This window comes from Delphinus delphis, chromosome 5 (assembly GCF_949987515.2).
Source record: "Delphinus delphis chromosome 5, mDelDel1.2, whole genome shotgun sequence".
NCBI classification, from domain to species: Eukaryota; Metazoa; Chordata; class Mammalia; order Artiodactyla; family Delphinidae; genus Delphinus; species Delphinus delphis.
In genome coordinates, this window is record NC_082687.1 from 63,866,124 (window position 1) to 63,892,809 (window position 26,686).

The 26,686-nt window shown below is 39.4% G+C and overlaps 2 protein-coding genes across 4 annotated transcripts in view; one reads left to right on the plus strand and one right to left on the minus strand.

Annotated features, from left to right (window-relative positions):
- Positions 1-26,686, minus strand: part of PAICS (phosphoribosylaminoimidazole carboxylase and phosphoribosylaminoimidazolesuccinocarboxamide synthase) — a 53,330-nt gene that overhangs the window by 14,740 nt on the left and 11,904 nt on the right. The window contains exons 4-10 of the mRNA XM_060012473.1: positions 25,451-25,522; positions 24,289-24,660; positions 23,896-23,961; positions 21,705-21,841; positions 17,299-17,365; positions 13,049-13,246; positions 6,648-6,826 (exon numbers count right to left, since the gene is read on the minus strand). Coding sequence (XP_059868456.1) covers positions 6,648-6,826; positions 13,049-13,246; positions 17,299-17,365; positions 21,705-21,841; positions 23,896-23,961; positions 24,289-24,660; positions 25,451-25,522 — 1,091 coding nt within the window. The remainder of the gene's footprint in view (positions 1-6,647; positions 6,827-13,048; positions 13,247-17,298; positions 17,366-21,704; positions 21,842-23,895; positions 23,962-24,288; positions 24,661-25,450; positions 25,523-26,686) is intronic.
- Positions 18,066-26,686, plus strand: part of PPAT (phosphoribosyl pyrophosphate amidotransferase) — a 37,128-nt gene continuing 28,507 nt past the window's right edge. For 2 of the 3 annotated variants that reach the window (XM_060012475.1, XM_060012476.1), the window contains exon 1: positions 18,066-18,320. In XM_060012475.1, the coding sequence (XP_059868458.1) occupies positions 18,193-18,320 (128 nt within the window). In that variant the 5' untranslated portion in view covers positions 18,066-18,192. The remainder of the gene's footprint in view (positions 18,321-26,686) is intronic. The other variant, XM_060012478.1, reaches the window with a different exon arrangement.

The window sequence follows — 26,686 nt, forward strand, 5'->3', positions numbered from 1 at the left end:
ATAAATAAATAAATAAAATAAAAAGCAACAATAACAGTGCTTCTGAAATAGAAGAAATATACTTAACAGCATAAACAAAGATGAAAAGAAAAAAGCAGTTTCAATAAAGAAAACCAATACAAATTCATGACCGTGATTCCTACATCCTTTATTGTATGTTTTTGATTATAAGAAACATTGAGAATAACAGTTTTTCTGTATTAGACTATAAAAAGATCCCTTGGGAGTTCCCTGGTACACAGTGGTTAGGATTCCAGGCTTTCACTACTGTGGCCTAGGTCCAATCCCTGGTTGGGGAATTGAGATCCTACAAGCCACACAGTGTGGCCAAAAAAAAAAATAATATAAAAAGGTCCCCTTATTAGCCTTTACCTCAAACTCTTCAATAATAGATTTAAAAATTTACTAAATTGTTACTTTTCTCTTCTTCCTAATAACTGCTAATTGTACTTTTTATTTATTTTTTAACATCTTTATTGGAGTGTAATTGCTTTATATTGTTGTGTTAATTTCTGCTGTATAACAAAGTGAATCAGCTATACGTATACATATATCCCCATATCCCTTCCCTCTTGCGTCTCTATCCCACCCCTCTAGGTGGTCACAAAGCACCGAGCTGATCTCCCTATACTATGAGGCAGCTTCCCACCAGCTATCTATTTTACGTTCAGTAGTGTATATATGTCAATACCACTCTCTCACTTCGACCCAGCTTACCCTTCCCTGTCCCCATGTCCTCAAGTCCAATCTCTACATCTGTGTCTTTTTTCCTGTCATGCCCCTAGGTTCTTCAGGACTTTTCCTTTTCTTTTTTTTTTAAGATTCCATATATAGGTGTAAGCATACAGTATTTGTTCTTCTCTTTCTGACTTACTTCACTCTGTATGACAGTCTCTAGGTCCATCCACCTTGCTACAAATAACTCAATTTCGTTTCTTTTTATGGCTGAGTAATATTCTATTGTATATATGTGCCACATCTTCTTTATCCATTCATCTGTTGCTGCACACTTAGATTGCTTCCATGTCCTGGATATTGTAAATAGCGCTACAGTGAATATTGTGGTACATGTCCCTTTTTGAATTATGGTTTCCTCAGGGTATATGCCCAGTAGTGGGATTGCTGGGTCATATGGTAGTTCTATTTGTAGTTTTTTAAGGAACCTCCATACTGTTCTCCATACTGGCTGTATCAATTTACAATCCCACCAACACTGCAAGAGGGTTCCCTTTTCTCAACACCCTCACCAGCATTTATTGTTTCTAGATTTTTTTTAATGATGGCCATTCTGACTGGTGTGAGGTAATACCTCATTGTAGTTTTGATTTGCATTTCTCTAATGGTTAGTGATGATGAACATCCTTTCATGTGTTTGTTGGCAATCTGTATATCTTCTTTGGAGAAATGTCTATTTAGGTCTTCTGCCCATTTTTGGATTGGGTTGATGTTTTTTGATATTGAGCTGCATGAGTTGCTTGTATAATTTGGAGATTAATCCTTTGTCAGTTGCTCTGTTTGCAAATATTTTCTCCCATTCTGAGGGTTGTCTTTTCATCTTGTTTATGTTTTCCTTGGCTGTGCAAAAGCTTTTAAGTTTCATTAGGTCCCATCTGTTTATTTTTGTTTTTATTTCCATTACTCTAGGAGGTGGGTAAAAAAGGATCTTGCTGTGATTTATGTCATAGAGTGATCTGCCTATGTTTTCCTTTAAGAGTTTTATAGTGTCTGGCCTTACATTTAGCTCTTTAATCCATTTTGAGTTTATTTTTGTGTATGGTGTTAGGGAGTGTTCTAATTTCATTCCTTTACATGTAGTTGTCCAGTTTTCCCAGCAGCACTTACTGAAGAGGTTGTCTTTTCTCCATTGTATACTCTTACCTCCTTTATCAAAGATATGATGACCATAAGTGCATGGGTTTATCTCTGGGCCTTCTATCCTGTTCCATTGATCTATATTTGTTTTTGTGCCAGTACCATACTGTCTTATTACTGTACCTTTGTAGTATAGCCTAAAGTCAGGGAGCCTGATTCCTCCAGCTGTTTTTCTTTCACAAGATTGCTTTGGCTATTCAGGGTCTTTTGTGTTTCCACACAAATTGTGAATTTTTTGGTTCTAGTTCTGTGAAAAATGCCAGTGGTAGTTTGATAGGGATTGCATTGAATCTGTAGATTGCTTTGGGTAGTAGAGTCATTTTCACAATGTTGATTCTTCCAATCCAAGAACATGGTATATCTCTCCATCTGTTTGTATCATCTTTAACTTCTTTCAAGTGTCTTATAGTTTTCTGTATACAGGACTTTTGTGTCCTGAGGTAGGTTTATTCTTAGGCATTTTATTCTTTTTGTTGCAATGGTAAATGGGAGTGTTTCCTTAATTTCTCTTTCAGATTTTTCATCATCAGTGTATACAAATGCAAGAGATTTCTGAGCATTAATTTTGTATCCTGTAACATTACCAAATTCATTGATTAGCTCTAGTAGTTTTCTGGTAGCATCTTTATGATTCTCTATGTATACTACCATGTCATCTACAGTGACAGTTTTACTTCTTCTTTTCCGATTTGGATTCCTTTTATTTTTCTTCGCTGATTGCTGTGGCTAAAACTTCCAAAATTATGTTGAATAACAGTGGTGAGAGTGGGCAACTTTGTATTGTTCCTGATCTTAGTGGAAAAGGCTTCAGTTTTTCATCACTGAGAACAATGTTTATTGTGGGTTTGTCATATATGGCCTTTATTATGTTGAGGTAAGTTCCCTCTATGCCTACTTTCTGGAGAGTTTTTATCATAAATGGGTGTTGAATTTTGTCAAAAACTTTTTCTGCATCTATTGAGATCATCACATAGTTTTCATCCTTCAATTTGTTAATATGGTGTATCACATTGATTGATTTGCATATATTGAAGAACCCTTGCATTCCTGGGATAAACCCCACTTGATCATGGTGTATGATCCTTTTAATGTGCTGTTGGATTTTGTTTGCTAGTATTTTGTTGAGGATTTTTGCATCTATGTTCATCAGTGATATTGGCCCATAGTTTTCTTTTTTTGTGACATCTTTGTCTGGTTTTGGTATCAAGGTGATGGTAGCCTTGCAGAATGAGTTTGGGAGTGTTCCTCCCTCTGCTATATTTAGGAAGAGTTTGAGAAGGATAGGTGTAGCTCTTCTCTAAATGTTTGATAGAATTCACCTGTGAAGACATCTGGTCCTGGGCTTTTGTTTGTTGGAAGATTTTTAACCACAGTCACAATTTCAGTGTCTGTGATTGGTCCATTTATATTTTCTATTTCTTTCTGGTTCAGTCTTGGAAGGTTGTGTTTTTCTAAGAATTTCTCCATTTCTTCCAGATTGTCCATTTTGTGCATATAGTTGCTTGTAGTAATCTCTCATGATCCTTTGTATTTCTGCAGTGTCAGTTGTTAGTTCTCCTTTTTCATTTCTAATTCTGTTGATTTGAGTCTTCTTTTTTTTTTTTGATGAGTCTGGCTAAAGGTTTATCAATTTTGTTTATCTTCTCAAAGAACCAGCTTTTAGTTTTATTGATCTTTGCTATCATTTTCTCCATTTCTTTTCATTTATTTCTGATCTGATCTTTATGATTTCTTTCCTTCTGCTCACTTTGGGTTTTTTTTGGTTCTTCTTTCTCTAATTGCTTTATGTGTAAGGTTAGGTTGTTTATTTGAGATATTTCTTGTTTCTTGAGGTAGGATTGTATTGCTATAAACTTCCCTCTTAGAACTGCTTTTGCTGCATCCCATAGGTTTTGGGTTGTCGTGTTTTCATTGTCATTTGTTTCTAGGTATTTTTTGATTTCCTCTTTGATTTCTTCAGTGAACTCTTGGCTATTTAGTAGTGTATTTTTTAGCCTCCATGTGCTTGTATTTTTTTACAATTTTTTTCCTGTAATTGATATCCAGTCTCAGCATTGTAGTTGGAAAAGATACTTGATATGATTTCAATTTTCTTAAACTTACTTGATTTGTGACCCAAGATATCATCTATCCTGGAGAATGTTCCATCAGCACTTGAGAAGAAAGTGTATTCTGTTGTTTTTGGATGGAATGTCCTGTAAATATCAATTAAGTCCATCCTGTTTAATGTGTCATTTAAAGCATGTGTTTCCTCACTTATTTTCATTTTGGTTGACCTGTCCGTTGGTGAAAGTGGGGTGTTAAAAGTCCCCTACTATTATTGTGTTACTGTCGATTTTCCCTTTTATGGCTGTTACCATTTGCCTCATGTATTGAGATGCTCTTATGCTGGGTGCATAAATATTTACAATTGTTATATCTTCTTCTTGGATTGATCCCTTGATCATTATGTAGTGTCCTTCTTTGTCTCTTGTAATGGTCTTTATTTTAAAGGCTATTTTTGTCTGATATGAGATTTGCTACTCTAGATTTCTTTTGATTTCCATTTGCATGGAATATCTTTTTCCATCCCCTCACTTTCAGTCTGTATGTGTCCATAGGTCTGAAGTGGGTCTCTTGTAGAGAGCATAAATACGGGTCTTGTTTTTGTATCCATTCAGTCAGTCTATGTCTTTTGGTTGGAGCATTTAATCCATTTACTTTTAAGGTAATTATAGATATGTATGTTCCTATTATTATTTTCTTAATGTTTTGGGTTTGTTATTGTAGGTCTTTTCCTTCTCTTGTTTTTCCTATCTAGAGAAGTTCCTTTATCATTTGTTGTAAAGCTGGTTTGGTGGTGCTGAATTCTCTTAGCTTTTGCTTGTCTGTAAAGGTTTTAATTTCTCCGTCAAATCTGAATGAGATCCTTGCCGGGTAGAGTAACCTTGGTTGTAGGTTTTTCCCTTTCATCACTTTAAATATGTCTTGCTACTCCCTTCTGGCTTGCAGAGTTTCTGCTGAAAAATCAGCTGTTACCCTTATGGGGATTCCCTTGTACGTTATTTGCTGCTTTTCCCTTGGTGCTTTTAATATTTTTTCTTTGTATTTAATTTCTGATAGTTTGATTAATATGTGTCTTGGCATGTTTCTCCTTGCATTTATCCTATATGGGACTCTGCACTTCCTAGACTTGATTGACTATTTCCTTTCCCATATTAGGGAAGTTTTCAACTACAATCTCTTCAAATATTTTCTCAGTCCCCTTTTTTTCCTATTCTTCTTCTGGGACCCCTATAATTCGAATCTTGGTGCGTTTAATGTTGTCCCAGAGGTGTCTCAGACAGTCTTCAATTCTTTTCATTCTTTTTTCTTTATTCTGCTCTGCAGTAGTTATTTCCACTATTTTATCTTCCAGGTCACTTATCCCATCTTTTGCCTCAGTTATTCTGGTATTGATTCCTTCTAGAGAATTTTTAATTTCATTTACTGTGTTGTTCATCATTGGTTGCTCTTTAGTTCTTCTAGGTCCTTGTTAAACATTTGTTACATTTTCTCCATTCTATTTCCAAGATTTTAGATCATCTTTACAATCGTTACTCTGAATTCTTTTTCAGGTAGACTGCCTATTTCCTCTTCATTTGTTTGGTCTGGTGGGTTTTTACCTTGCTTCTTCATCTGCTGTGTATTTCTCTGTCTTTTCATTTTGCTTATCTTACTGTGTTTGGGGTCTCCTTTTCACAGGCTGCACATTCATAGTTCCTGTTGTTTTTGGTGTCTGCCCCCAGTGGGTAAGGTTGGTTCAGTGGGTTGTGTAGGCTTCCTGGTGGAGGGGACTGGTGCCTGTGTGCTGTTGGATGAGGCTGGATCTTGTTTTTCTGGTGGGCAGGACCGTGTCTGGTGTTGTGTTTTGGGGTGTCTGTGAACTTATTATGATTATAGGCAGCCTCTCTGCTAATGGGTGGGGTTGTGTTCCTGTCTTGCTAGTTGTTTGGCATGGGCTGCCCAGCACTGGAGCTTGCTGGTCGTTGAGTGGAGCTGGGTCTTAGCACTGAGAAAGAGATCTCTGGGAGAGCTCTTGCCGATTGATATTACGTGGGGCCAGGAAGTCTCTGGTGGTCCAATGTCCTAAACTCGGCTCTCTTACCTCAGAGGCCTAGGTCTGACACCTGGCGGGAGCACCAAGACCCTGTCAGCCACACGACTGTAGATAACAGTAATTTTTTCTTTAATCTTTCTACTGGTTTTCCTTTTAGAAAACAGGTAGTTCAATCTCATTATGTGAAGGCCTCACTCTGGCTTCACCTAATAGGGTTCAAAGAGTACAGGTGATTTGAACCTGGTTCTTGTGTTCATCTTCTTTTCTTCACCCAGGCTTCCCACCAACCTGTTCCTGGCAATTACCTGGCTGTCCAGTGGTTAGGACTAGGGCACGCCTTCAATCCATGGTTGGGGAACTAAGATCCCACAACCCACCTCCAAAAACAAAAAACACCTTTTCCTGAGGACAAAGTGTCACTCCATGCTTCTGTGAAAGGCTCTCCCAGTGACTCGTAACTGCTAATTTTAATTTCTTCATTTTGTTAGTCACGTTGGTCCAAAATAAGATAAGCAGATTTTCAAAGGTTTTCTTTTAAAAATCTGAATTATCATTGCTAATTAAAGTGTACATTTTTGACAAATATTTCTGGAATGACAACTGTAGTATCAAAAGCTTTGATAATATTTAAATCTTTTGACTTTGTAATAAACTTGTTGCTATGTTATAGTAAGACAGGGAGGTATAAAATAATTACCTTGAAAAACATCTCTACTTTAGGTGGGTAGAACTTATATCCTTCCTTGACACCAGGATTTCTTTTGAGAAAAGAACCAGTTGCTATTCTTCTACAAACCCATTCAATTGGAATCATTTCACACTTAGGTGCAATGAAAGCTGTCTCTCCACATTTTCTGGTGAAAGCAGTTTTGATACCTACAGATTGATGACAAAAAGAAAAAAAAGCATTAAAATTGTGTTTAAAAAGGGAGATCTGAGGCATAATAAAACTCTACCCTTTACAAACAACAAAACAAAAAGCCTATGTAGCCAAATGCATTACCTTTAAATGGCACTATCAAAAACAAATGTAAATTTTTTTAAAAAGGCAGAAGTAGGGAAAAAAAGTATTAATATGGCTTTCTACTGCTTATCAAAATATTCAGGAATATTTCATGTTAATGTTGCAAGGCAAGCTGGATCAAAAAATCTGGGTCCCAATGTTTTTACCACCATTCATTTGTTCAAAAAATACTATCTCCTCTGCCACTGTGCACCTAACTTTGCACAAGGCACATGACTAAGTGGCACTAAATTATCTCTAAATCAGATCTGGTGGCAGAATTCTCATTGTATGGTCTGGGATTATATGGGCCTTGTAAAATATTAATCTATTTATCATAATCAGATACAGCCGTAAATTCTGGACAGCCTTTTTCTCTCAATATTTAAAGCAAAGAGTCCTTTAAAAAAGCATTCAACAGGTAGCAGCAGGAACATGGAGGCCAATTTGTCCAAGAGCAAAGAAAATATTTGCCCGTCCTCTGTTCACTCTTAAGCAAACTGTTATTGGAAAACTAAGATAAAGAGCTAGTTTACGTGGTGGCCTTGGAAAATAACAACCTCTCTTATAGCTGTTACAATGTATTATAAGCTATATGATCCAGCAATTCCACTCTAAGTATATACACAAAAGAACTGAAAGCAAGGTCTCAAACATATTTGTACACCAATGTTCACACTATCATTATTAACAATAGCCAAAAAGGGGGAAATAACCCAAGTGTCTAACAACAGATGAGTGTAGTGGACAGACAAAATGTAGTTTACGTACAATGAATTACTATTCAGTCACAAAAAGGAGGGAATTCTGATATATGCTACAGCATGATGAATGATTCATGAAAACATTATGCCGAGTGAAATAAAGGTGAAAATATGCCGAGTGAAATAAAGGTGAAAATAAAGGTGAAAATTCCACTTATATGAGGTATCTAAAGCAGGCAAATTCATAGAGACAGAAAGTAGAATAGAGGTTATCAGGGGAGAGTTATTGTTTAATGGGTCAGAGGTTCTGTCTGAAATGATGAAAAAGTTCCAGAAATTGATAGTGGTGATGGTTGCACAACATTGTCAGTGTACCTGAATGCCACTGAATCCTACACTTAAAAATGGTTAACATGGTAAATTTTATGTGTGTGTATTTTACCACAATTTGCAAGACCTACTTTAGGTCAGGCATTATCAATTTATTTTCTTTTTGCTTAATCCTCATAGCACCTGATAAGGTATGATGTTCATCCAGTGAAACAGATAACAACACTGAGACACAGGAGTTATGTCAGCTAGTACTAGGTAAAGCAGGGTTTCTAACCCACACTGTCTGAACTCTTTACACTGCTCACTTAACCACCAATACTGCCTCTCCTAGACGTGTTATTACATCATAGCACTAACGTGAATTAAAGTATCTCCTGGAAACCTGCATGGGTTTAACATAATAATGCTCATCTTCGGGCTACAATATTAGTACCTCCAATCCCCAACTAAACCTCTAATAAGGTCAAATTTTTCTTATCAGGAAAGGACTGAAGATCTTTGATCTTATGTATGTATCTATCTATGTATGTACATATGTATGTATCCATATGTAAAGGGAACCTACGTTTATAGAAACCCTGCATCATGCTGAGTGTTTTATTTATTTATTTAAAAATTATTTATTTACTTTGGCTGCACCAGGTCTTAGTTGCAGCACGCGGGTGTTTTGTTTATTTATTTGCTGAGTGTCATGCTGCATCATGCTGAGTGTTTTATTTATTTATTTAAAAATTATTTATTTACTTTGGCTGCACCAGGTCTTAGTTGCAGCACACGGGATCTTTAGCTGCGGCATGCAAACTCTTAGTTGCAGTATGCATGTGGGATCTAGTTCCCTGACCAGGGATAGAACCCAGGTCACCTGCATTGGGAGCACGGAGTCTTAGCCACTGGACTACCAGGGAAGTCCCCGAAGTGTTTTACATATTATCTCATTTAACCATACATAAAATTTTTGAGGTAGCATTATTATTCACATTTTATAGTGAAAGAAGTAGAGGCTCACAGCAGTTAAGTAACTTAACAAGTTAGGTCATGCTGCCAATCCGTAATGGAGCCTGGACCTGAAATGCACTATCCAGTTTTTAAACCTGTACCGTTTTCTCCACATTCCCTCTGGGTTTGACCAGGAAGATGCAATTAAAACAGGGAAAAGAATAAATTGTGGACTGCCCTGGGGGCGCAGTGGTTAAGAATCCAGCTGCCAATGCAGGGGACATGGGTTCAAGCCCTGGTCTGGGAAGATTCCACGTGCCGCTGAGCAACTAAGCCCATGCATCACAACTACTGAAGCCCGCGCACCTAGAGCCTGTGCTCCACAACAAGAGAAGCCACCACAATGAGCAGCCTGCTCACCGCAATGAAGAGTAGCCCCCACTTGCTGCAACTAGAGAAAGTCCTTGTGCAGCAATGAAGACCCAATGCAGCCATAAATAAATAAATTTATAAATAAATAAATACATTGTTGTATGCTGCACGAACAGCAACTCTGGGGAAGAATGTTAAAAGTGTCAATATTTAGGCCATTTTAACCTTTAATGAATGATTGGGCTCATGGGCAGGCAGATGATTTAAATCAATCCTTAACTTGAGGTGGTAAGTACATGTCTGGGTTTAAGAGCTCTTCTTTTTTTTTTTTTTTTTTTTGCGGTACGCGGGCCTCTCACTGCTGTGGCCTGTCCTGTTGCGGAGCACAGGCTCCGGATGCACAGGCTCAGCGGCCATGGCTCACGGGCCCAGCCGCTCCACGGCATGTGGGATCCTCCCGGACCAGGGCACGAACCCGCGTCCCCTGCATTGGCAGGCGGACTCTCAACCACTGTGCCACCAGGGAAGCTCAAGAGCTCTTCTTTTTTAGGTTTGTTACCTAGTAGTCATATTTGCTCAGTTGTCTATCAAGCTTGATAGACTAGTATCCAAATCTATTGTTCAAATATACACAACAGTTACTGTTACTCAGAGGAAAGTCCTCCCCTATATCTAAGGGAATCAAAACCACAGAATCAACTTATAGTAATGATCTTGTACATTAAAACAAAAAAAAATTGCTACTAAGAAAAAAGAGATTCAGTTTAGATGATATAATGATTGCTTCTATTATACGTGTTAATCATTAAAGCAAATTCCATGGCTTCATACGGTGAGAAAAAGAAATCCTCCCATTAGTCTCAGTTGTTTACAAAATTCAAAACTCCTATCAAGACTACTAAGAAAATGTAAATGTCATTTCACATTCTGAATTACAATGGCTAAGTATGACAGCGCTGGCGCTATCCCTCTATTAAGGTTGCCCAGCTCCCCACCTGTGGTTTAACAACTGCCAAGACTGTTAGTCATATCACTGCTATCACACCAAAATGTAATCATAGTGTGTTTCTGTGCAGGAGGGAACTGAAACTTAAAAGGTTAAATTTTGATTTTTTTAGTAATGAGACTAAATTCAGGAACTTCAAAATTCAGGTACAGCATGTGTAATACAGTCTTTTACAGTTTGCTCATGAGTGACAAAGAGAAAACTAGAATTATGATTTACTGATTCTCATTCTGGTGCTTTTTCCATTCGAATTTCTAGAAATATCTTAATTTGGAATATATGCCTGTTTATAAAGAAAGCAGTTTTATTTTACTTTTTAAATAAACTTATTTATTATTATTTTTTTTAATTTTATTTTTGGCTACATTGGGTCTTCGTTGCTGTACACAGGCTTTCTCTAGTTGCGACGAGCAGGGGGTACTCTTTATTGCGGTGCACGGGCTTCTCATTGCGGTGGCTTCTCTTGCTGTGGAGCATGGGCTCTAGGCGCATGGGTTTTAGTAGCTGTGGCACGTGAGCTCAGTAGTTGTGGTTCGCGGGCTGTAGAGCACAGGCTCAGTAGTTGTGGCACACGGGCTTAGTTGCTCCGTGGCATGTGGGATCTTCCCGGACCAGGGCTCAAACCCATGTCCCCTGCATTGGCAGGTGGATTTTTAACCACTGCGTCACCAGGGAAGCCCCAAGAAAGCAGTTTTAAATAGACCACTGATGGTCAATTAGACATAGCATTTAACTACTAGCAAGTAAAAATTATATAAGGCTTAACAGAACTCTTAATCCATACCCTAAAACTAATCATCTGTTTAAGAGTTTTTAAAACCTTAGATTTCCCACAGTATATAAAACCTGGAAAACACCTTTCAGCATTTCTTGTGAACCCAGTAAGTTTTAGCTATGTTAAGTGTGCCAAACAGATGACTGCTGGAGTACTTCACGTGGATGACCAACCTTCCCAGCTGCATGCAGGACTTTGAGAGTCAAAACTGGATCACCCTAATTCACCTGTCCTTAAGCCCTGGCAAGTACACTGAATAGGTGCCTTATTAAATAAGCAAATAAAAACTTGGGCCTGTACTTATCCCCCATTACTTAAATGCATATATATGATCCCATAGATGGGTACAATTACTATGGGGGCACAGAAGCTAGTTGTATTGTTAACAGCTTATAGTGTTAGCAACTATAAACCATTTTAATATGTATGGGGAGGAGACAACTTGTGAGGTTAAAAAATGGAGCAACTTATTTGTACTGCAAAAGAAACCTAATATTAGTTTGATGCTCTCTCTAGAAATCTACTCAGTCATTGGGAAACCACCAATCAAGGAGGCCTTGAAGTAAAAATCCTGGGTTGTATTACTTATGAACTGAGGGAGGTGCTTTAAATTTACAGCAATATTTTCACCCTCAGTGCATAGAGGGATTTATAATATGGATGACAATTTAGGTTGTCAAGTGAACATATTTTTTACACACTAATTAAAAATGTGAAACAGGGTACTCTGGAAGAGGCAAAACTACTCAAGAACCTATTCTGTATTGACGGAATGGGTTTAACTTGAATTACCTTGTTATTTTGTGGAAGGCAGATCTATCTTCACTGGAAACAAAGGTATTAAATTCCCCTTTGGAGTTAAGAAAGAGTAATTAATTAATTTTTAATTACTAATAATTAAGATTAATGCTTACTGGAAAAATCTAAGAAATGTGAGGGCAACTGGGAATATTGGAAGTAAATGGAGACAATGATATTAAACTGTAAAATTAGAACTGGAATGATACAGAACAAAGCTTTTACTTTACAGATAAGGAACTGGAGGCTTCACACGTTGAATGATCCAAGGCACAGCATCTCTTACACTGTAGGCAAAGAGCTCAAATCTTTTGCTAGCTGAGATTTTATACACTACAGACCAATCAGCTTTTGCCTGAATCCCTGCAGAAAAACTGTTATCCTAATTTCCCTTCTTTCACTCCAAACGCCCTCCACAGAATGTTTTGATCTGAATTTCGTCTTTTGAATAGATTTCTCTATTGGAAATCGTCTTCATTCAGTTTTAGAGCAGGAGGTAACCCTGCAGATCTTGATCTAGTCCAAATCTCTCACTTGGGGTATGGCAGGATGAGAAGGCATGGTTGCAGTATTCAATTACTTTTTAGGGCTTTCAAGTAGAAGAGGGATTTGAAGTTCTGTATAATCTCCAATGGGTGGAGCAAATTTATATAGAATTTTAGGGACTAAATTTCAATTCATCAATTAGAGCTGCCAAACACCAGAATGTGCTTCTTTCACAGGTTAAGTTCCTTAAGTTCCTTCATAGGTAAGCCTCTCCTAAGATGTCCTAGCAGAGGAAAGCTACAGAAATACATGCCAGACAAAGACTGTAGCAAACTGTTAAGATTCCTTTTAACTAACTGAATGATACTACTTAAGTAATTCCAAACCAAGTAAAGTGTTACAGTGAAATTTAAGTTTCTGGTTTAATTTAAATAAGTTTAGCATGTGAGGCATCCCCAAACATGTTGTTAAACCAGATAATGCCATCTCCCCATTAAAGAGATCAGAGTGGTACAGGAGGCTGTAGGGGGAGTCACTTACCTGCTTCCTATAACAACTGAAAAAAAAAAATCAACTGGTTATCAACATCTTATTTATCCAAATAATGTCATTTCCTGATGAAAAGGACCAGTATGTATATGTGAGAAAGAACATGAAGGGGGAGGCTACTGGGAGAGCCACTCACCTGCTTCCTGTAACAGCTGAAAAATACAACTGGTAATTTTATTTGAGATTGCACCTTTTCCTTCAAGGTGATTCTTCCTGGCTGCATTTCCTGCTGTAATCTGGTCCTTGGACTGCAGGAGGACTTTTCCTGGACTATCCAACAATTCATAGACTTCTTTTGTTTTACCTTCATAGAGTTTTTTACCAATCTTCAGTACTGTGGAAATAAAACAGAAACATCAGATTTCAGGAAGTTTCGTAGCGAAGATAATTCAGAAGACTAAATTGTCTAGAATGATGAATCAGAACATAGCATAATTAAATAATTTTAATAAAAATGAACTCATCTGCATAGAACCTTACATTCTACAATTTTTAATGCATCATCATCACATTTCATTCATAAAATTTTGTGACGAATTTTAATTATGTAAATAATTATATAGATTAGGAAACTAAGTATCAAAAAGTAGAGGTCATACAGTTAAGAAAGAGCAGAGCCAGAAAAAACCTTGTCTTCCAATATCTAATGCTGTGTCGTGCTCTTTTCACTATCAACCTGCCTCTCTCACAGCAAAACTGAAGTAGAATTAGTTAAAATACATTAAAATTAATGCAACAACATGAGTAGTTTCATATATGTTCTCACAATACAATAACTAAACTAGCTTGCAGGTAAAAAAATGCTGTATTTTTCCCGTCTTCTGCTTTCCATGGCAGGCAAAATGGGAAAGTTCAGCCAGATGTGTTTCTTTTTTCTTTTTTTTTGCGGTACACGGGCCTCTCACTGTTGTAGCCTCTCCCATTGCGGAGCAACAGGCTCCGGACACGCAGGCTCAGCGGCCATGGCTCACGGGCCCAGCCGCCCCGCGGCATGTGGGATCTTCCCAGACCGGGGCACGAACCCGTGTCCCCTGCATCAGCAGGCGGACTCTCAACTGCTGCGCCACCAGGGAAGCCCCAGATGTGTTTCTTGATTTCAAGTTAATGTGCAAGAGGAGGCACCTCCTCCACCCACTTTAGTTAGCCCATTTGGAAGCACCCCCCCATCCTTGATCCCCTCTCCTCACTAACAGCTATAGAAAACTGTGAGAAGTAAGGACAAGAGAATCCGATTTTGATGCAGGTCATCACACCTAAAGAAAAGTAGACTTGGGTCATTAGAAAGAATGATTTCGATGAAGATCAGAGATAATAGACATTTAAGGACTTAAAATTTCCAAGAGGAGAAATCACCCCTCATTCTCCCAGAACATCGACTCATTCTCAGTATCTGCATTTTTTAGTGTCCATGTGCCAGGTACTAGGGATGTACCAGTAAACCAAGTTCCTGCTCTCAAGTGACTGCAGTCTGAGGGAAGCTGAAATTAAACATCATAGTAAGTATAATGTGAGAAAAACACAGACTATGGGATCACAGGTTCATAGCAGGATCACTTAACTTAACCTCTGATGTCTAGACGTCAAAGAAAGAAGTCTAGAACAAAGTGAGGATTAGGCTGAGATCTGAGGAATAGTCAAAATTTAGCTGGAAGACGGCAAGGGGTAGAGACTGGTGGTGAAAAAGACCAGGGGATGAAAGAGCACCTGGCAGAACTTCAGTATGTTTGGAGGACTGTGTGTGTACATTGCTGTTGGGGGGTGAAGGGGTGGGGCATGGGATCCGGTAGCAGCTAAGGAGTAGAAAGGGAAGGCAGGAGATAAGCCTGAGGAATTGGGCAGGGATCACATCACCAGTTAATGAAGGTAACGATTAAACAAAACAGTTACAATTCAGTTTAATAGTTGCCACTGCAGGGTACCTAATTCAGAGGATGAATTCCCATCCTCTTACTGTAATGACTTGATTCACTGACAAGGTTTAAAAGGTCTTTCCAAGAATGGAGTCTCAGCTCAGGGCTCCAAATTCAGATTTCTCTATTCCCTTCCTAGAACTCCAACTTTGTAACTGAATCTCTATATCCTCCTCTCAGGCTTCTAACATGCTCTTCCCTAGGCCTGAAACACTGTTTCCTTCCCATTTCACTACTCACCCTTGGGGTCTCACAAGCCATGCTGACTGAATTTACACTTTATCCTAGGAGCAACTATAAAGCTTTTAAGTACTTCAGTAAAATGACAGTTTCTATATTAGAAAGACCATTATGGCTGCTGTGTGGAGAATGAAATGAGGAAGGGGTGGGTGGAAGAAAACTAGAGACTGAGAGACCACTTACGATGCTGTGGCAGCAATCCAGGCAAGAAATGTCCTGGTCTAAAGAAAAAGCAGTTGGGTAAGACTCAAGATATTTAAAAGGTAAAAGTTTTTATAACAATTGACTCAATATGAGGGATAAAAGAAGGGAAAGTTAAGATGTTGCCTGGGTTAGATAATTTGTATCTACTGCTCCTCTCTCTCGATTTATTTGAAGTGGTATGTATGTATGTATTTATTTACATATGGCCTCGCCGTGCGGCTTGTGGGATCTTAGTTCCCCAACCAGGGATCGAACCTGTGCCCCCTGCAATGGAAGCAAGGAGTCCTAACCACTGGCCCGCCAGGGAATTCCCTGAATTGGTATTTATTACTTAATTTTCAAACAGGGTAGGAATTTCAACTAATGGATAGAAATAACGTAACATCATAGGAGACATTTGCTATAAGTGCCAAAATGCCTGCTACAAATTCATAGATGAATTCAGAAGAGATTGATGAGGACTGAGAATAATTCATAGACCTGACATTTAAGAGTATTGAAAAGTACAGAACTTCCACAAAGAGGTAAGAACATCTAGGACTGTGCTGTCCCATAAGGTAGTCACTAGCCACATGTGGCTATGAAATACTTGAAATGTGGCTACTTCAAATTGAAATGATGTAAGTTAAGCGTAAAATACACAGTGAATTTCAATATGAAAAAAAAGTTTGCAAAAATCACAATTTTTTATATTGATTACATGTTGAAATGATACTGCTTTGGATATATTGGGTTAAATAATATATATTAAAAATCAGTTCACCTGTTTCTTTTTACTTTTTAAAATGTGGCTACTAGAAAACAAAGTTACATAGAGTGTCACATTATATTTCTATTAGACAACACTGTTCTAGAAGGAACAGCAAAAACAAACATAGAGAAGAGTAAACTTGGTGAATTAACCTGCCTGGAATGTAGGCTTAGGATTCATAAGAGAGAAAAACCCTAAGTAAGGGTTGAAGAGGTAGGAAGGAAGCAGTATGCAGAATGTGAATGAAAAGTTCTTCAGAATAGATTTCAATAGCTTTCGCACTGCCAGAGAACATTTTTGGGCAATGAAGTGCCATTTAGAAACCATAAAAGTGAAAATTTGGAATAATTAACCTGCCCCCCAAAAAATGCAAGATGGAAGGAAGTGGAAGACCAAAGATTTTAGAGATCTGTCAGTTTAGAGGTATGGCAGGGAAAATTCTGGTCTAACGCATTGATTTTATGGAGTTGTTACTTGTTATCAGGACCATTTTGTTCAGTCTATAGTTTTTTACCTAAATTTAATTTTTCTATGTGGAAGAGAATGTAGTGACTGGCCAACACAAGGAATTTGGTTCACCGTAAGTATGGGGGATGGGGGAAAACGTTTTACAGTAAAAGTAGCACAAACGATCTTTCCTGAGTATCCTAATCACGAGTGGCCAAAATGATTATACAAATATGTAATATAATAAGTGCAAAGTGAAGGAAGGAAACTTTTCCCTGGTGGTTTTGTAACTCTCCAAAGCCATCACTGGCATAAAAAGGCTAAAAACACACACAAAATCTGCACAGAAAATAGCAAATTTTTCAGAAGGTTCAATTATTAACTTTCTGGAATAACAGGTTATTATTAGCCTAACAGGAGAAAGCAAGACTTTGGTTTCAAGAGTCAACACTAGATGCTTCTGCGATTGTTTTGCAATATCTACTGATGGCAAACGCGATTTCCAAGCACGTCTCCAACCCCTGGCCATTTCTCTTCCTAATGACCCTTTGCGCCTTTTCCCCATCCCAGAAGCAGTTCTGGATGTTTCAGAAAGTTCGGAGGCCCGGGAGCGCTTTGTTTCCGACGCACCGCTCGGCAGCGCCTGGGCCACGTGCCCGCCAGCCCAGTGGCCTAGTGGGGTGGGTGCAGGGAGACCGGGTTCTGCCCGGGGAAGGTTGCCGTCGGGGCCGCGGAGCGCGCACGTGCCGGCGTGAACCCTCGAGCTCAAGGCAGAGGGGCAGGAAGACCGTGGATGGCAGGGAGTCCCAAGTCCTGGGGACGCCTGTTACTCACCCTCGGCTGTCGCCATTATCCGGAGTGGTCTGGAAGCAGCGGCAGCTCTAGGAAGAGAGGCAGGACTCTGGAAAAGAGGAGTGATCAGAGAGGCTCACGGGGCGGGGAAAGGAGGCACGGCCCACAGACACGCCCCCGCCGGGGCCGCGTAACCTAGAGTGCCCCCTCGCGGTCTCTTCGAGCACCACCGCGGTGACGGAACCTCGGGGGTCTCTGCGGATCGAGAGGAACTTGGACTCCGGGAGCTAGCGCCTTCCGCAAGATTCCCGCCGCGCAGGCGCAGCGACGCAGACCGTACCCCGCCCTGCGCGGGCGCAGTTACAGGAAAGAGGAAAAGTGGCGCGCACTGGCGGCCCCTCCCCACCCTACAGCAGCTCGCTGACTTGGCCCCCTCCTCGGCAGCGAGAGTGGCTCAGAGGTTAGAGCATACCAAGTAGTGACGGCCTGGGGGAAAGCATGTGGGGAGGGACATACAAAATTTACATCCTCTAAGACAGAAATGACGTTAACCCCGCTAGTCTCATCATCTCAGTCTTGGGTATTGGAAAATAACGGAGATTTCCACGTGCAGAAAAATGATCTTCCCCCAGGGCTCCGGTGGAGGGCTAGCTCCACCCCCACAGGGCCTTTGACTCCGCCCCTCAGCCGTGGAGCCTCTCCCTCCGTCCTCGGTCATTGGTGGGCCTGTAGGGGCGGGGCAAGGTGGCGGTGCGCGAGCTAATCACTCTCACTTAGGGAAAGCACGCGCCGCCGCAGTAGCGAGGGTCGAGCCGCTGGTTAGGAAGCGGCTGCAGCTGGCTCGAGCTTCTGAGGCTTACAGGCCGAACGAACAACTGGTTGGTGCTTAGACCCCTGCCGCAGCGGCGGGTCCCTCCACGTGCTTTCGGCGGCGACATGGAGCTGGAGGAGTTGGGGATCCGAGAGGAATGTGGCGTGTTCGGATGCATCGCCTCAGGAGAGTGGCCCACGCAGCTAGATGTGCCGCATGTGATCACTCTGGGACTCGTGGGGCTGCAGCACCGGTGAGCGACTGGGTGAGGGGTGGGGATGGCGGCGCGTGTGCTTCTCCATCTGCCCGAGCCGCTTCCCGCGGCCGGAGTTGGCGATCTCGCGGGCGCTTGAGGACCGGAGGCCGGATCTCTCTCTTACCTGGACGGGTACCTGCCTGTGGCGTCCACCGATTGCCAAGGAGTGCGCGGGGGCTACCTTGCCTCCCTGGATTTCAGCCTGTCCCCCGCAACTCTTCATGCTCTTTAGGGGCTCTCCCCTCTCTTCCGGTGTCGTGCACCCCTCCTTGGTCTGGCCAGTTTATAAGGCTCCGATTCGCTTGGACTAGCCCAGTCGGGGTTCTTTCTTGACTGCTTGCGAGTTTTAATCTCCCAGAGCCTGGAGCTGTTCTTGTGATAGGCTTGTGTGGGGTGACTGCTGGTCCAGGACCTACAATACACCTTGAGGTTTCGCGCGGAGCCTGCAGCCACCACAAGCTTTTGTTTGCAAGGGCAGAGCTACTGGGCAGTTTGTGTATTTGAACGTAGGCATAGCTGTGGGAATTTAGGGATTCAAACCCGGGGAAGCTGAATTAGCTTGGTGTTCGAAAGGAACTACCGGTTCTAGATCTCATCTGTATTAACAGAAAATAACCCAATCGCAGGGAAGAGTGCATCTGTAAAAAATTCATTGGTAAACGTTTTAGATAACGAATGAAAAGGTTGGTAGTAAGGAAATGCCAAAATAACTCCCCTCTTTAAAAGAGGGAGAGGAAAGTAGTTCCTGTCTGACAAGATACACATTGACTTTGAAAAACTGATAGATCCTTTGAGTTAAAAAATAACTGCTTCTGTGATCTTTCCACTTCCTACTAACTGAACTAACTGGAAGTTGATATAAACAATTTCCTTAAGAAATATAAACCTAAGTTTGGCATTATCACTGAAAGTATTACAAAGTTTCCATAAGGCAATACCTCAGCAACAACTTCTAGAACAGTTAAGGAACTTGGCAATAATGCTTATGGGCAGGATGGGAGCAATATGTATAAATGCATTACAAATGATTAGCTTTCCCTCACCAAACTTAAATTAGAAGTAGTCTCAGCTTTTTTCAGGGTCCTGAATACTTGAGTTTGAGTTTCACATCTTGTGTACTCCCTGTTTACTAAGAGCTGAGAGTAACTTAGAATCTGGGATGAATCAAAAAGAATATTTCTAGTTTGACTTACTCTAATCTTGGATAATTGTGGGTTAACCATAATAGAAATCTTATTTTAAAATACATTTACATTATTGAGAGGATTATATATAATCCAAGGAAAAACTAAAAGCTATTCTTATGGTAGTCCAGAGCAACATTAGTTTATAACATTCTTCGGAGAAGTTATTGTGGATAATCTGTCATGGGAAGAGGTATAAAAAACAAGGGATCTTTAGAATTGCCTGGTGGTCTGTGAGAAAGAAATGAACTGACCTTGAATTTTTTTTTTAACTATTTATTTTTTAGCTAAAGTAACTCAGAAAGTTCATCCCAAAATCTCCTCTTTAAATGTGTGTGTAAAGAAGAGGGGGGTGATTTTTTTTTTTTTAATGAATAACTTCATTCCTAACTACATGCACTTTTCTGCAGTGACTTTTAAGTGAAAGAATTATGAGATTAGATAATACAAGGTAAGGGCAATAAAAATGTGATTACTACATGATGGTAGAGAAAATTAAATGGATTCTATCAGGCTGCTTATTTGATGGAGCAAGTATTTGTTAAACTGTAGTATTGAAAATTGACCTTGTGATATTTTCAATAACAGTGGCAAAAAAAACAGTAGCTTCTGGGGGAGAAAGATGTTTAATGGAAAACTATTTAAATTTTCCTTGTGTAGGCATAGAATCATTAAGGTTCATTGAGAGGGCTGGTTCTTGCCCATAATCCTATCCAATTCAAAATTTTAAATTAGCAAAAGTCCTCACCCTTTAGGGAAACTGATTCTGATTCTAAGAATATGAAACTTCTTTATGCCTAGAAGATAAAATCTTCTGCTTCTCTAAGCTCGTAAGTAGGGGTCGAAGGTTAAGAAATAATGTTTTTAATGGAATGGTTAAACAACAAGGTCTTACTGTATAGCACAGGGAGCTATATTCCATATCCTGTGGTACCAATAATGGAAAAGAATATGAAAAAGAATGGATGTATATGTATAACTGAATCACTTTGCTGTACAGCAGAAGTTAACCCAACATTGTAAATCAACTATACTTCAATAAAATAAACTAACTAAAAATGTTTTTTATATGGCATTGAATCAAGGAATGTCAAAATTAGAAGCCTAGATAGGTTGTTATAGTTTAATATAGAGTTAGTTATATACAGTGTACACTGGCAAGTGGTGGTTTGTTGCAGAAGGCTCTATCTACCTCCTCACCCTCCTCCACTCAATGGCTAGTTTTAAAACAACAGCAACAAGATTCAATTGATTTTTTCCCCCCATTTTTGATGAAGGGATTTATCCCTTACACGTTTTCTTCCTAAGACATGGAATCTAGAAGGTGAAATTTCTATCACTTTTGCATTGTATTTGGTTCTGTTTTTGTCTTAGGCATAGACATTTAGTGTCAGGGATAACAGAACACCTGAAAGTTGTAATGTTATGTATTTTATATATAAAAACAAATGGAGTATCAATTACTAGACAGTCATGTACTGGATGCTTAATTCAGATGGGTTCGTCCAGAAGTACTTCTTTTTAGTAGTCTGGCTATTTGCAGATTTATACCATAGCTCTACTTTCTGTCAGGGGGACTTTTCTTTTTTTTTTTTTTTTTTTTTTGCTGCGGTACGCGGGCCTCTCACTGTTGTGGCCTCTCCCGTTGCGGAGCACAGGCTCCAGAGGCGCAGGCCCAGCCTCTCCGCGGCATGTGGGATCTTCCCGGCCCGGGGCACGGACCCGTGTTCCCTGCAACCGCAGGCGGACTCTCAACCACTGCGCCACCAGGGAAGCCCCTGTCAGGGGGACTTTTCAATGTTAAACTAACTAGTTGTCCTCTTCAGCTGTAAAACTGTGTGTGCATGCTTGTTCATGCCAGATTCATATAATCACCAAGTGCTTTTTCAGCCCTAAAAATATTAGTTCAGTGGTTTGCACAATTCTGGACAAATCACACACCCCCTGACAGATCAGAAATCTTTAAACCACAGTCACATTTTATGGAGACTAGAATGACATGGACATATTTGAAGGTTCCATAAAAGGAATTACTAAAATTTCATAGATTTATCCCATGAATCAACTGGCTAGCCTTTCCTTGGTTAGTTAGGAGATGAAAATGCCTTTCAGTGAATTATCATTTCCCTGGGTTAGGAATTGAACCCTACAACTGATAAACATTTTCATACTTTTTCTAAAAATTTATGACATTTACCTGATGAAGTTGGGTCACGTAGGGGGTCTCCTGACTGCAAAAACATTCTGTACAATCTTTTGGTTCTGTTCTTCTTTGAGGAAACTGATTTGCAGTGATCTCAGGAGCAGTTTTCTTAAGAGATACTGCCGCTGGTTCTGCAAACAGAGTATATAACGTATCAGTAGAAAGGCACTTGCGAGATAGATGAACTCAGACCAACCTGGGGAATTAGTTCCCAGTTATCTTCATTTAGTTTGTTGGAGAACACAGGAGTAGATTAAAAGAGAACTTGCTGTGAGTTGCATATTAAGGCTGGAGTTACCTTTTTTGATTTTTATCTCTTAGAAATAATGACCAAACATGTTACATTCCTATAGTGTTTTACAGTCCCTTAGTTGGAAAAGTGACTTATCCCCAAAAGGGTCTTAAAGTACTACTGCTTTGTCATTCTGGTGAGTATTAGGAACAGCCTCTTTAACATAAGACTTGAAATCTAGTCCCAAGTTTGCTAGTAACAGTTTGATCTTGGTCAAGTCTCCTTAATTTCTGAGTCTGGTTTCTTACCTGTTGGGCTAGACTTATGTATTTTAAAGGTCCAGTACACAAATTCAGTGTATTGGGAATGATACTTTTGTGTGGTTAATCCTTAGCAGTTTCCCTTTTCAATAGCATATCCATTAAAGGGCATTAAGAGAAGGCAAACATGGGGCAACTCGTCTGATTTGTAATTTATGTCAAAAAATGGAGAATAAAATCTTCAGCTCACTTGAGGTATAAGCATTGTTGGCAGGGCTGGGGGGCAGTGGATTCCTGCTATTCTCTAATACTTTATTCAAAAAATATTTGCTGAGCTCTTCCTGTGTGTATGCAAGGCACTAGGAATACTGTACTACACAGGGCTGATGTGGTCCCTGCCCCTCACAGAGAGGCAATGGAGCAACAGCACAGACTTCTTTATGCCTCCATTTCCTCCTCTGTAAATTGGGGATGATGATAACACCTATACCTCATAGGGTTGTAGTAGGGATTAAATGCGTTAATATATAAAGTGCTTAGAACAGTGCCTGGATATATGCATACCCAGTGACCCTGCATCCCACTCTCGGGTGTATACTCCACAGAGATGCATACATATGTTTATTGGGAGACATGCACAAGAATTTTTATAGCAGCATTATTCATAGTAGCCCCAATTCGGAAACATTGGATAAAGAAGGTAGTGGGATGTATGTTCCTATAATGGAAAATTCTACGGCAATAAAAAAGAACAAACTCCTGCTACAAGTAAAATCATGGATGAATGTCACAAACAATGTTGTGTAAAAGAAGCTTGACATTAAAAAATACATACTAAAGAAAAAACATACTGTATGATTCTAAAACTAATCTGTGATGATGGAAGTCAGAATATTGATAACTGTTATGGGGGCTAAGAGGATGATTAATGATGACGGGGGGCCTCTAGGGTGCTGGTAATGTTTTATATCTTGACTTGAGTAGTAGTTCCATAGATGTCTTCACTTTGTAAAAACTGAGCTCTTTAACTATTTATGTGAACTCAAAACAATTCAATAAATTATAAATCTATATGCTAAAGTTGGATCATCTTAGAGATCCAGAGAGATGCAGTCATTTGCTCCGTGTTGAATTTTTCAGGTAAAGGGAGACTAGAACTCAGGTTTTCTGAGTCTCAGACCAGTGCTTTTTCTTATATTCTCCGTTTTTCTTCTCTGTGCTATACTATATTATGTTACCTTTTCTGATACTTATAATGGGTCAGTTTGGAATTACAGCTCCATAATTAGCTGGCTTCTGCGTTTGGCTTATTTGTAGAATTATCAATACTAAAATGTCACAACCATTGCTGGCTACCTTTGGAGAAAACCAAAATTCAGAACTTACTAGTTTGTGGGGGGTTTTCCTTTTACATCCTAGTCTTCTAATAGCAATCACTGAAAAGTGTAATTTAATGGCTCATGATAAATGCATAGCTGTGCAGAAATTTCTGATCTGGGAAAGTTTCTGTTTACTTTCTTACTTTCACTCTTAATAAGCTATGAAAGAAATCATTTTTCAGCATTTTTTGCTCTCACACAACTCAAACAATATAGTCTAATTTGTCAAGGACAGGAATAAACATCTCTGATCAGGAAAAAGCTACAGAAGTTTTTCTCAGTGTGGAAAAAGTTGGCATTTCTCAGACTCTTACCGTCTTCATGTGCTCTTCTCTTGATTCTCAAAGTTCTTGGGTTTTGGGTATGACTTTCAAATAATTCTTAAATGAGAACATAGGAGAAGAATCATTATATGACATCGTCTAAAATACATTAGTCTTCAAGCATTCAAATCCACTAAAGTTAGAACATTTAAGCAGTTGGACAGATGAAGAATGAGTTTAAGAATTAGGAATATTTTGGTACAAGATTTGAAAAGACATTGAAATTCTTGACTTATATTAGGTATGTGATTTATAATAATTTAGGGGGTCATTTGAACATAAAATAGTGTTAGGAATTTACTACTGAAGAATATCTTACTAAGTTAAATGCAAAGAGGAAAGTTTATAGTATTTTCATTTTGAAAGGGTCACTTCCAAGGTTACCATGTTTCCATTTGGCAGTTCTGAGAGATGGTTGTCTTAGGAGGCCATCAACTTCTTCATAAAATCTCATTTTTCCTTGAGGGTTGCCAGTTTTCTTTTGTAAAACTCTGTATTCATATTTTAAATTTTTGTATTTGGTACGACATTGTTTCCAGTCTCTGTCTATTCCAAACTGCATTAGTCTTCTGGCAATTTCCTCAAATATTTCTTTGTTTCTTGTGGCCCCTTCAAGCATTTGCTTAATTTTTTCGTCAGACCATATGTTTATAAGTGCTCTGACCTCATTGTCACACCAGTGTTTTCCAGCCTCTGTGTTGCTCACTGTTATAATCTGTAAATGACTTTTAGCATCTTCTAAAGGAATATGATTACCTATGAATCGACATGAGTTACAATTATTCAAACTTTTAGATACATCCTGTATTTGAATATCATTCATTTAAAACAACCTGGATTGATGTAAAGCACTGAGAATTTCAGTATAAGGATCATCTTTTTTCATATATTCATATGCAAACAAAATATTTTTTAAATTATAAGGCAGACTAATCCCCAATATTAGTGAGAATATTAGCTGCTTTTCATCAGTAGGTATTCTTCATTGGATATTTATGAATATGGAGAGTCTCTGTATTTACAGATTTTTTTAGTAAGAAGTGGGAATAGGGACTTCCCTGGTGGGGCAGTGGTTAAGAATCCGCCTGCAGGGGACACGGGTTCAAGCCCTGGTCTGGGAAGATCCAAGGTGCCGCGGAGCAACTAAGCCCGTGCGCCACAACTACTGAGCCTGTGTTCTAGAGCCCACGAGCCACAACTACTGAAGGCCGCCGCGCACCTAGAGCCCGTGCTCTGCAACAAGAGAAGCCACCGCGATGAGAAGCCTGCGCAGCACAACGGAGAGTAGCCCCGGCTCGCCGCAACTAGAGAAAGCCCGTGCGCAGCAACGAAGACCCAACGCAGCCAAAAATTTAATTAATTAATTAATTAACTTAAAAAAAGAAGTGCGAATAGACATTTTCTTTACTCCCTACCATATTCTCTACCAACTCAGGCATTTGGGATAATACATAATAGAGATCTTCCCTGTAACTATTTAAACTGGTATATATTAGATTTTCAGTATCAAAAGAACATTTAAAATTCAACAATGTATATGCTGTACCTGACCCAGTGATACTGTGCAGTGCTGTGGGGCCACCCACCTCTTCTGAGGCAGTACTTACAGTGTCTTCCTCTGTCAGAAAACAAACAGTAGCAATTTAAATTCGTTGTTCACAGAACCCCAATCTACTTTTGCAATTGAAGATTGTGCTGAAAAAGTAGTAAGACTGGATCCCAGCATCAAAACTGTAACCTCAAAGCCAGGAACATTTGCCATCTGTAACCAAACTTTGAGATGCCCTTATAGAATTCACCACCAACACCAAAATGTTGGAAGTATGCTGCCTTAAAAGTCTCGAGGCAGTATGCTCTGTTTGGGAGTATGAAAGTGCTTTGTGATCCAATTTGGTAACGTCTTTCATTGTTACATTTTAATGCCTGCCAGAGTGCTCTTACATCTCTTTTTTCATTTGATCCTCCTTTTAACTGAGAATGATCCTTATTGCAATACATATAAAGGAATGAAAGACTCTTAAGATTTTAAGTGGTTTTAGCAGTTTTCACATTCAGATGTTAACAGCAGATAAGTGATAAATATTTTAAGGAACTTAAAATGCTTAGCCCGGTAAATATAACAGGGATTTATTCTAGTGGACCAGTATGTGTTTAGGATGTTTACAAGTCAGATGTTTGTAATTTGGGGACGGCTCCTCATATGGGTATGTTGGATTGCTATGTTGAAGTACAGCAATGCTGTGACAGTCTTCTTTTATCCCAGCTGTACTTTGCTATACACTGGGACATTTAAAAAGAAAATCTATATTACTATGATTAGGTGTCTAGTTGCTTGCAATGATTATTGTAAAATTAGACAAAGGTTTGTATTAGTAGATCTGCGAGGCAAAAATGTAGTTAAGAGGGCAGTAAGCATATGCAGCAATGGGTACGTGGAGATTTTATAAACCGTAATATTCTGTTACTTCAAGGATACTGACTGGTACAATCTGCCACTATATTCTGATTTCCCAGATCTTATTTGCACTCATTTGTGAATGTGTGCATGTGCACTTGCAGTGTGTATTAACTTCTATAATAATTTTATCACCTTTGTAGGTTTGTGTCTTTACTATCAAGGTCAAGATACTCAACAGTTTCATCAAAAGGTTGCCCTTTTATAACTACACCTACCACCTCCTTCCATGCCCAAACCCTTCCCCTACCCTTGCCCCAGTGGTTACTTTTGGAGATCCCAAGTCCACGGTAAACTTTGAGCTCAAATCTCATTTCAGCAAAACAT